General features: G+C 37.5%; 1 protein-coding gene across 1 annotated transcript in view; it reads right to left on the reverse strand.

Moving 5' to 3' along the window:
* Positions 1-12085, reverse strand: part of MRPL48 (mitochondrial ribosomal protein L48) — a 60105-nt gene that overhangs the window by 41655 nt on the left and 6365 nt on the right. Inside the window, exon 2 of the mRNA XM_031961438.1 lies at positions 424-476. Within this exon, the coding sequence (XP_031817298.1) occupies positions 424-476 (53 nt within the window). The remainder of the gene's footprint in view (positions 1-423; positions 477-12085) is intronic.

Consider the following 12085-nt stretch of genomic DNA (forward strand, 5'->3'; position numbering starts at 1 on the left):
ACTTGCTACAAGTAGGGTCTAATTTTTGACTCTTTCCTAAATGAGGATTAGGTTCTATGTTCTTGAGATACTCTCTAGGCCCTGGTCTGGAGAATCACACTGCTTGGAATGTCAAGAAGCCCATCTCTTTATTTCTATCCATCAGTGGGATGGGACAAGGTTATAGGACAAGGTGCCTGAATGCTTGACACTAAATCTCTACACTGCTTATAAACAAAAAATGTAAACCTTCTCCCCATAATCCTCTCCCTAATCAACACAACAGCCCACTGACAGCCCGGAGAAAAGGAGAAAGAACAAGAGGCATTTGCTCCTTCTTCTGTTTCTAATCTCAGGCTAGACAGAACTCCAGGACTGCCCCAGGACTACTTAGCATCTTCCATCACTAAAGTACCAGAAAAGTGGATATAGTGGTATACTTACCTTACAAGTGAAAGGGCCTGTTTTGAAAAGGCATCTTTCCTCAGGCACAGCACCTATACCAAAAAAAGCAGTATTAGGACAATCTTAATATGTAAAGAAACTATAACCACTTTATTTTTTAATTAGCTGGTTGAATAATTTCAATTAAATTCAACAATTACTGAATTAGTATCTATTTTGTGCCATGAACTGTCTAGATTATATAAAGGCAGTCCTTGCACATAAAGAGCTTATGTTTTAATAGGAAAATATAAAATAAATGAAACATAAAAGTTCACACAAAATTCAATAGGAAGACAATACTAATGGAGGGGGCAACTAGTATAGGGGGCATCTAAATTACATTTTTGTCAGCATAATCTTCCTATCAAAAAGGGGCAAATAAAAAACATTTATCTAAAGAAAAGTGGTAAATTTCAACTTAAAAAACAGCCTCACAGATAAAATTTTGAAGAGAGACACAACCTGTTCTGAAAACTAGATAGAGAATTGGTCACTAAGATTAATGGACTGAAAAGATAAAAAGACAGAGAGCAAAGACCTGAAGGAAGTGCAAGGCATTGCAGTTCATCAGTCCACTTGCATGTATTTGTTTTTTAAAGTTATGTATTATTTTAAAAATAATTACAAATTAAATAATGGTTTGCAGACTAAAGGAAAGATATAAAGTCTATTAGGATTATATAGTATCTGACAAAAAATTGGATTACTTACTATTGTGCTATACAAAATGATGAGCAGAAATATTTCAAAAAAACCTGGACTTATACAAACTAAGGGAAGTGAGTAGAACCAGGAAAACACTATATACAATAACAGCAATATTGTTCAATGACCAACATGACTGATTTAGCTCTTCTAAGCAATACAATACAATTTCAAAAGACTCATGATGGACAACAGTATCCATATCCAGAGAAAGAACACTAAAGCCTGAGTGCAAATCAAAGCATATTATTTTCATTTTTGGTTTTTTTTTTTTTAATGGTTTTTCCTCTTGTTTTTGATTCTTATTTCACAACATGAGGAAGAAAAATTTCAAATCCAAAATCTTTTTTTTAAAGAGGAGAAACATTATTGAAATTTTTAAATAATTTGCCAAATATACAGTTATTAGAATTATCTAAATATCACTTAAATTATATAACTGGTAGAGATGATTCTATATAAAATAATGAACAGAAGTTATATATCATCAACTCCTCTAGCCCCTAAAGCCCAACAGCATGAGTTACAGTCCAACACATAAACTCAAAATCTTTTTAAAATTCATATCATAAGACTACCAGAAGGTTCTGATGAAGCATTAAAGATACAAGAAAAAAGAGAAGAAGCTACAGAAGAGAAGCAGAAGTCTAATCTGAACAAAGGAGGATTCCAAAAAAGTGGAGCAGAAGACACAGAATGTGACTAAAGAAACTACTTCTAGTTAAGAGGGCTGCAGACTCTTCAGCAGCTCTCCTGGGGAGTCAGATGACTGAATTAGGCATTGCTTTCCTGACTGGCTGCAGAAAAGTTGGGTCAGCTGAGAATTCTATGCAGCTGCTGTGATGATTAAACAACAAAATTAGTTTCTGTGCCAGAAGAGTCTGAGTTTATAGCTCTCTAACACCATGTCTAGTCTGAGAGAAGGGGAAATCCTTGGGAATATCTGGTTGCTCTCTACTACTTCTATGATTTGAGAAAGAAAAACAGAAGTGGGAAAAGACAGCTTTGTATTTGTTTTGTGCTTATGGTAGAAGAGGTGTGACTGACTTTGCTATAGGCTGATTGAAAAAAGTAAAATATATCCTGCTGAATAAAGAGAGCTAAGCTGTCTCCGGGCTTGTCTGCATTGCCCAGAGAGCCAACCTAAGGAGTTTTGTAGTGCTCTGACTTGTCACTAAAGAAATGATCTATTTTTTGCTAAAAGAACACATTTTCTCAGTGTTAAGAGAGTCAGAGAGCAAAATGAGCTTGTCATTCCTTCACTGGCTCATGAGCCAAAGAGAAGTGGATAACCTCCTCACTTTCTATATGTTTAAACATCCTAGGAACATAGATTTGTTAATTCTAGGCAGATGACTCATCTCTCTATATAAAGTTTCAGACTCCTTCCTGAGCTCCATCACTCATCTAATGCCTATTGAACATTTCAAGCTGGATGCCTCATAGACTTCAATCTAAGTCTGACTTAGAGTTTTTTAAGGATTAGATTGACCTGGGAAAATGTAAAGGCAAGAGAAAAGGATACAATAGACAGAAAAGATTCTGATGAAAAACAGAAGGAATGCTAGAAAAAACAGGAGGGGCATGTGATCAAAGGTACATGTAGAGGGAGGGAGTGGATCTTGACAAAAAGAGCAGTTATTTCATATAGAGACTAGAGGAAAGGAAGAAAAGGGATGAGAGGAGATTTTGAGATAAAGGACTGATGCAACTATCCCCAGCTAGCTATCGTCCCACATCTCTCCTGCCCATTGTGGCTATCCTCCTACATCTCTGTAGTCTGACCTCCTACATCCTCCTTCAGCTGAAACCCTCCCCTGCCAAATCTAACAGCTTTTGTTGTGTTCTTAGCCTTTTTTGTCTCTCTGCGGTCTTTAACACTGTGGAGGACCCTCTTCTCTGTGACACTATATTATTTCTAGATTTCTGTGACTTTGCTCTCTCCTGGTCCTCCTCCTATATGTCTGACCATTCTTCAGTCTTCCAAGACTAACAATGGAGGTCCCTCTAGATCTCTGAGTCTTCTTCTCTTGTCTATATTGCTTGGTGATCATATATAAAAAATATTGAATTTTGATAGCTATGTGGGTGATTGGAAGCTGTGGATGGAGCATGAGGCCTGAAATCAGGATGATTGAACTTCCTGAATGCAAATCTGGTTTCAGACACTATCTATGTGACCCTTGGCAAGTCATTGAATGCTATTTGCCTCCATTTCCTCATCTGTAAAATGAGCTGGAGAAGGAAATGGCAAGCCACTCTAGTATTTAAGCTAAGAAAACCCTAAGTGAGGTGAGTCAGACACAACTGAAGAATGACTGAACATCAATGCTTTTGATTCTCTAATCTACTTACCCAACCCTAAATTCTCTTCTAACCTCCAGAATCTCAGCTTAATCATCTATTGGACATTAATCAATAAATTGATCAATTAACATTTATTAAGTATCCACTATGTGCCAGGCACTGTGCTTATGATGAATCTTGAAGAGAGAGTTTATGAGGCAAAAATAAGGAAGGGGTGCATTCTATGGATGGGACAAGCAGAGCAAAGGCATGTATATGAGAGACAGCATATCATATTGGAGGCAAGTGACTAAGCCAGTTTGCCTGGATTGAAAAGTATGCTAATAATGTCCAATTAGCTTGGAAAGACAGTTCGAAGCAAGTTATGAAGAGGAGTCCCTGGAGTTGATTGAATAGGGGTGTAACATGGTACTTAAAGATTTGTACTTAAAGTAATTTAGGCAACAATGTGGAGGACAGACTGGAGCATGAGGCAGAGGTGCCAATTAGGAGGCCACTGAATAATCTGGCTGGCAGGTGATAAGGAACCAAGAACTATTTGAGTACAAACAAGTCACATGGGAAAGATGTTGTAGAGGTAAAAATACCAAGATTTTGGCAGCAGATATATGGGTAAGGGAGAGGAAAAAACTGGAGATAACTCCAGAATTACCAATCAAGATAGACTAGACGGTTGCTTTTGACAGGAATAGGAAAGTTTGGAAAAAAGCTTCAAAATTTGCAAAAACATCATTGTTACCTTCTTATGGCATGCCATCCAGGATGTCCTCAATGTGTGTGTAAATTATTTCTCACTCTCTTTTTTTAGTTTTTGTTTCTTTTATTTATTTAATTTTGGGTGTTAAGTATTAAGTGTTAAGTGACTTAGACCAACCACATTTGAACTCAGGTCCTCCTGTCTTCAGGGCTGGTGTTCTATCCACTGGACCACCTAGGTGCCCTGTACTATATTTTTATGAGAATAATCTACACACGGGGCACAGTGGATAGAGCACCAGCCCTGAAGTCAGGAGGAGGACCTAAGTTCAAATCTGGCCTCAGACACTTAATACTTCTTAGCTGTGTGACCCTGGGCAAGTCACTTAACCCCAATTGCCTTAACAAAAGTAAAATTTTAAAAACATACATAAGTACAGATCAGAAAAGTGATTTCTGTATTGGTGGGTATTAATATTCTCTCAGTCACCTTTTTCCTGGTAAAAATAATATCAGAAATTTTTCCCCCTAAAATTTTCATATCCTTTCCTATTTTAATACTTTAAAAGATGATTCTTCCAAATCTTTGCCCATCATTTCCAGCATACCTCCTTCCCTATACTTGGTCTGAGTCAGTTACTCTTCCTATCTTAATTTCAGTGTGTTTCTTTTTTTCTTTTTTTTTTAATCCTGGACAACACTGTCATTTTAAATTCAAAATGTGAAGGCTCCATTGTCCTTTGATTTCAAATAGTTCATTATCTAAGTCTCTTTCCATTTTTTGCTGTTTTCTCACTTCCAATTTCATCCTTAAATACCCACAGGATAACTAGGCTTAGTCGGCTCTCTTGCCAAGCTTTCTAAAAATGTGCTTTCCCCACTATGGATCCTCTCTATTATAATGAGACAATATTGCTTATAATCTTCTACATTATCCTTTAAGATTTTATTTGTTCACTTGTGTCTTCATGGTCCCATTGGAGTTTTCTAGGCAAAGATACTGGACTGGTTTGCCATTTCCTTCTCAGCTCATTTTACTGGAGGAAACTGAAGCAAACAGGGTCACATACATAAGTCAGATTTCTTTTCTAAAAAATTAGTATTTTATTTTTCCAAATACATACAAAGATAATTTCTAACATTCATACACCTTGTGTTCCAAACTTTTCTCCCTCTCTCCCCCTTCCAGGACAGCAAGCACTCCTACATAGGTTAAATATGTATAATGCTTCTCAATCTATTTCCGTATCCATCATGGAGTGCAAGAACAACATGAGGAAAAAAAAAAAAAAGCAAGGAAGCAAACAACAAGGAGAAAATGCTGGGCTTTTGATCCACATGCAGTCTCCAGAGTTCTCGCTCTGTCTGCGGGTGGCACTTTCTATCACAAGTCCAACGGAAATGCCTGAATCACCTCATGGTTGAGAAGAGTGAGGCAGATTTTAGCTCGGCCTTCCACCACCAGGCCCAGCCCTCTCCAGTGCTCCACCAGCAGCCCCCCAGGCTCTGGATGAGTTGGTAGGTTAACTAGGCCACTTCGTTGAGTGAAAAGATCAGATGGCCGCTGGTTAAGACAGCAGCTAGTCTCCTTGGGTCTCTTCTCATGGTGACTGACTTGCGCAATTTAAACTTCATCAGTAATGACATGGCAATATCTCTCTCAATTTTTGGCCTTGTATAATAAATCAGGCCTCAGTAACACTACAGTGTCTCATTTTTACCAGTTCTTCCAGTTTGTATTGATTTTAATATTTGTTTTAACAAGTTGATGGTTTTTCTATACAAAGACAGTTGATTTAGGAATAGCTCCTACATCAGGAACCAGGTGTTTATTGTTTTCAAAATATATTTTACTAGGTAGAGGGAGGGGGAAGGTAGGGGGGAAGAGGGATATTGTGATGTTATTTAGTCCTCATGTTGTCCAGCATTTCCCAATTCTTTTCTCTAAAAAGTATTCATAATTAAAGGCTTGAAGTTTCTTCTTTATGATTTATAAGCCTCTGACTTCTCTCACTTCCTATTCCCAAACCAAGTTTTCTAATACGTTCTTCTCTCTTTCCCATGCCTACCTATGCAATAGAATCAATATATTTATTTAGTATATATCAAAGAGTATGATCATTTCACTTGGAGGGTCTTAATAACAACATATTATAATTCATTAATAATAGCACCTACTATTGTGTGAATTACATAAAATAATATTTGTAAAAGCGCTTAGCACAGTGCGTAGCACACAGTAGACATTTAATAAATGCTTATCCTTTTCCCTTGCCCTTTCCCTAATTACATTTTTGTAGAATGTATTTATAATTCTTTTCTAGTTTGTATCTGTAGCTGGTAGCTTAACTTGCAATTATTTTCATGATGGTCTCTGAAAATGCTTATCACGAATACTGTAATGTGGAGTAACTAAATGTCCCATGAAATGATCTTTCTTATTGCCCTTGAACATATAAAACTTGAAGTCTGCCAAGTACTTTATTTATCTCTCTAAGGAGAATGTTGACTATTTTTCCATTTTACTACAACTTTCTTCTGTCTTCTGATTTCATTTGGAGGGAAAGGGTCAAAATTTATAAGATTTAGTTTCTTAAGGAGTACCTCCACTCACTCAACATGAATCACATATAAATTATAAGTAATAATCTCACTCATCTAAATGATAAGTAATAATCGCATATATAAATTGATTTATAGGTGGCCTAAAAAAATTATTGTTAGTATTTTCTTCCCCTTTTTTGCTATTCTGTCAACAATACTGAAGAAGCACAAAGTGAAAATGCATAATAAGCAAGAAGACCATTTTATATTTTCCTTTACTTAAAGACTTTATCAATAAGTAGCTAGTCTACTGGTTGGTAATAAGTCTATCCATACTTAGCCTGGACCTCAGAAAACAGACCTGCTTTGTTATCTTGACCTACATGCAGATTTTACAGAACATTATGTTCCATTGTGTTCCAATGGCAGAACCATTGAGAAACGGGTTGCCACCGTGCCACAACAGTGCATGATTAGGACTTCATACAGTTTCTCAAGTATTATCACCAATATTTCTTTCTTTCTTTCTTCCTTCCTTTTTTTTTTCTGAGACAACTGGGGTTAAATGACTTGCCCAGGGTCACACAGCTAGGAAGTGTTAAGTGTCTGAGGCCAGATTTGAACTCAAGTCCTCCTGACTTCAGGGCTGGTGCTCTATCCACTGTACCTCCTAGCTGCCCCAATATTTCAAGCATCTCAGATTTCATGTATAGGTTCTCTGATCCCAGTAACTTTTGGTGAAGGAGGGGTAACCACGTAAAATCAAGTGAGGCAAAGCTAGAGAAGAAATTAACCTCAAACAGGTATGAATTACAGAGGGGAGTCTAGGTAACACATTGGTTTAACTAAGCAATCTCTAAGGCCTCTAAGATTTTGTAATTATTTGATCTTTACCTGCCCATGATGCAGAGAACCAAGAAGTCCACTCTAAGTGAGAAAATCTTGCCTGATTTTGACATTTATGTCTTTAAAACTAAAGGTCTAGTAAAACAGCTCTCTTTGGTCTTTGACTAAAAGAACAAGACTTACTTCAGATTTTTAAAGCATTTTGTCTCTCAAGGCTTCTGGGTGCTATACCTATCTGCTATGTCAAGAGGAAGTTCTAAGGAATAAATCACTACTTAATGATTTAGGCAGGGCTTCTTAAACTTTTTCCACTCAACTCCTTTCCATCTGAAAAATTTGTATGTGCACCAGGATATACAGATACATGAAATAGATATTTATTAATAATAAATCATAATTTCATGATCCCCACATTCAGTTATATAACTCCATATTTGCACACAGTAAATAATCAGTGAATGAATAATGACAAGAGAAAAGTAGGTAAGGAAAAAAAAACCTGCTTTAATATCAGACTTCAAATCAAATCAATTAATATTTATGGAGCATCTGTAGAGGAGGATATTCTTACTAAGAATAAGAGGCAGAATAAAGAGTATATTATGAACTTCCTAGAGGGGACACAAATAAATTCTCACCATCATCATTTATTTTAAACACAGAAACTCAAAGAATGTAAGATTCAAAAGAGAAACAAACTCTGTCAACCTTCTATATTAAGGGAATTGAGAGGAATAGACAGCAAGTAGTTAATTGTGGAAAATGAGTGAACAAGATTGACTCATCTTCTTTCTATTCAATTATGTTTTCAATCCAAATTCTGTCTTTTGAGAAAACTAATTGTAGGAATTAGAAGGAAATCTTATTTTATTATTTGAATCTAGTTCTGAGTTGCTGGGAAACTGGACTACTACTACTTGCTGCTTAGAGACCCTTACCTAAGAATCTAAGTTAAGCTGAACAGAAACGGTCAGGTCCAAAGATGTGCAAGGAAATTTTCTCACAATTGAACATCTGAGCAAACCAGATGTCTTTTCTGAAAACTAGTCTCATTCCATTCTGATCACTCAGTTATTGTTTCCATATTCCTTTAATCATTCACAGACACTGGGGAATGGGATGGAAGAATAGAACACCTTTTCTGATTTTAGGGAATTACACCTATTTACTCTCCCTGTCCAAATTTGTAAAGTCTCTAATCTTTTATCCGCTTAATATTATACTGTTTCCTTTTATTAACTGGTTTTGATTTGATTTTTTGACTAATTTCTGATTAACTGTTTTTTAATATATAAGTCTGTCTCCCTTATTTAGGGTCCGGGCCTAACCTGAAGTGGTCTAATCTAATCTGTTGGACAAATGGCATGTACTGCTTAATAAACGATATGTTCAGAATATCAAACCTTTTTTTCCTCAGTCCTTTACTTGGTACAATATGTTCTAAAGGCCCTTCCATTTCTAACATTCCATGTTCTATGTTCTAGAATCCCTTTTAGGTTTAATTTATACAACTATGATAAAAAACAGTAAGGATTAGAAGATTGTGATTCAAATGGGGTTTCCTTTCACAAATCACTACATATGAAGTATTATGTAGGGAAGAGAAAACAATAGATAAAGCCAGGCTTTTTTCTGGGCTTCTACAATACATAAGTTTTTAATGATCTAAAAGCAACGCTTAGAAGACTACAACTTTCTGGAAAATGTTCAGAGCCTGGGCTGCTCTTTTCACACTGGGAAAATGCCTTCTCTATCCTGAAATCCTTGGTGCTATTTTATTAGAATAAAATTTCTCTATTTTGGGACCAAGTCTGCAAACAATATCCTCATTAATTAATGATAAAGTGCCTCTGGAAAAGTATTGTGAGGACCGTGAGTGAAGGAATAAGGACAGAGCTATTGCAGTGGATTACAGGAAAAGAATCATGCCATTGGTGATGAGACTGAGGCACTCCTCAACCCAAAGAGACCTGAAGTCACAGATTAAAAACTGGTCAAAAGTGGATGGCATTGTCAGAAATGGCCAATGTGTCACTTTTGCACTGATTTGTTACAAGGAAGGATTTTAGAGGGATGGAGGAGAGAGGAAGGCACACTGGTCCCAGTGTCTAGAATACATTTCCATCTCTTGTTCACTTAGAATACTTTGTTCATTTCAAAACTTTGGTCAAGAGACAGAGTATTCCTACAGAAGGCTAATGGGATGTGACGCCTGGAGGATATCTGGCTTTGGCCACTAGATAGTGCTGAGCCCCTGAAATCTGGAGCCACATTTCTCATGACTGCCGCTGTCCTTGTCTTTAAGGACCTATTCCCTCCTCATTGCTCAGAGCCATCACTTGGGGGAAGACAATTAAAAAAAAAAAGTAGCTGGGCTAATGCCTCTAATCCCAACTACTGACTTCTGAGGGGCTAACTGAACAGAGCACTGGACCAGGAAATTCCAATCTGGTCTCAGTTAATAGCTGCATGAGCCTAGATAAGTCACTTTAGCTCTGTTTGCCTCAGTTTTCCAACTTTAGTAAAGTGAGTCTAATAATTGTATTTAGCTCCCAGGGTTGTTGTAAGGATCAAATGAGATAATTGTAAAATGCTTATTCTAGTATCTGTCATGCAGCTCTCTAAATATGTTATTAACTATTATAGTTTAAATTCCAACTAAAAGTTTTTCTTTTTTCAAAAGGCATCAATAAAACTTTAATTAAACATGAGAGAATTAGAATTTCTGTCAGGGTTACATGATGTAAATGTGAAACATAATTATTACTTTAATAATATCACTATTCCGTTAAATGCAAATCCTCTGGCAGGTGTCACGTAGCAAGCCTTATCAGTTTTTTTTATTCCCTTACTATGAATACATTCAGTCATTCATTCAACAGACAGTAGTTAAGTATCTAGTCTATCCCAGGCATTTTGCTAGGCTAGGCATGCTTTTAAAATATCAGATTTATATTAATAGAGAGAAGGTACTGGGAACTGGAAGTTACTGAAGGACTGAGACACCAATGAGAAGAAGAAAGGATAGGAGGGAAAGTAAAAGGAAGGCTAGGGAAAAGGGAAAAACAAATTTCCCCAAATTATAATTTTGCCTAGACAAAATGCCTGTGATCAGTGCACAGAGACCATATTTACTGATCACCTTTTTTTGTTTGTTTGTTTATTATTATTATTTTTTTTTGCAATCATCTCAACTCCCCATTCTCATCTTGGTTGGTATTCTTAATCCTGATGTCTGTGATCATGATGACACCCTCAATGGTGAGTTAGGGAGTTAGAAAGAAGAGAGAGGTTTTTTTTTTTTTGGGGGGGGGAGGGAGGGAAATAAGGAATTCTGTTTTAGACACTTAGAGTTTAAGATATCTATAGAACATTCATTTGATAGGTTTGATAGTTGGTTGGAGATGTGAAACTGAAAATTTAGGAGAGAAATTAGGACAAGAAAAATAGATCTGAGAATGATCTGTGTAATAATAACAACTGAATCCTTGGGAACTAATGTGATTACTCAATACAATAATATAGAAAGAAGAAGATAAGAGACACCAAGACAAAGTCCTGAGAGATATCTATAGTTAATGTGTGTGAAGATTTTGATTGGTTGAAGATATAAGCAAAAAAGACAGAGAAGGAATGATCAAAGTGATAGGGAGAACCAGAAGAAAGTATCCCCATGAAGACCTGGAGTCCAACTAAAAGTTTTTACAGAAAGCCTTTCCCAACTGCTCCCAGCACACACACTCAGAATTAAGTAACAGCGTAAGAGCAGCACGGGAGCCAGAAGATGGGTTCTAGGCCTGGAGGCCTATACCCTCACTTGAGCATCTGCCGGGTTGGCCAGTTGTCTTATCTGCCAGTCAGAGGAAAAACTGCCCTGAGGTCACAGACTAGTGAGTGTCAGGATCAAATCCCGAAGTCAAACCTGCCTATCCCAACCTAGTGTTCTACGGCAGCATGCTCTTCCTCCTCCCAACCTCAGGGGGAAGCTGTAAAGACAAACAACAACACACGGAAAGCTCTTGGTGAACAGGAATCCTAGCAGGCATTAAGGGTAGGCCCAGAGAGTCCTTGGAAGCTCCGTGGGATGAAGAGGAGTGGTTGTAGTAACCGAGAAATGGGCAGCACTTGTCTTGGTGGGAAGGGGGAAACTCCAGGAAAGGAAACAACACAGGAAAGCCAGGAATGGGACTGTGGGGTTTGTAAACAACGTGGCTGGCACAGAGTATTCCTACAGAAGGCTAATGGGATGTGACGCCTGGAGGATATCTGGCTTTGGCTACTAGATAGTGCTGAGCCCCTGAAATCTGGCGCCCCATTTCTCATGACTGCCGCTGTCCTTGTCTTTAAGGACCTATTCCCTCCTCATTGCTCAGAGCCATCACTTGGGGGCTAGGCAGTTCAGCTACTGATACCTCCATCCCTCAGATGAGGAGGCTGAGGGTCGGCCAGCCTCACCCACAATCCACAGTTCTGGTCAGTGGCAGAGATCAGGCCTGTGGGCCCCAAGTCCAGTATTTCCTCTACACCATTTGTGTTCCTTAAAAACATGACCCTACAATAA

This window comes from Sarcophilus harrisii, chromosome 3 (assembly GCF_902635505.1).
Source record: "Sarcophilus harrisii chromosome 3, mSarHar1.11, whole genome shotgun sequence".
In the NCBI taxonomy this organism is placed as follows: Eukaryota; Metazoa; Chordata; class Mammalia; order Dasyuromorphia; family Dasyuridae; genus Sarcophilus; species Sarcophilus harrisii.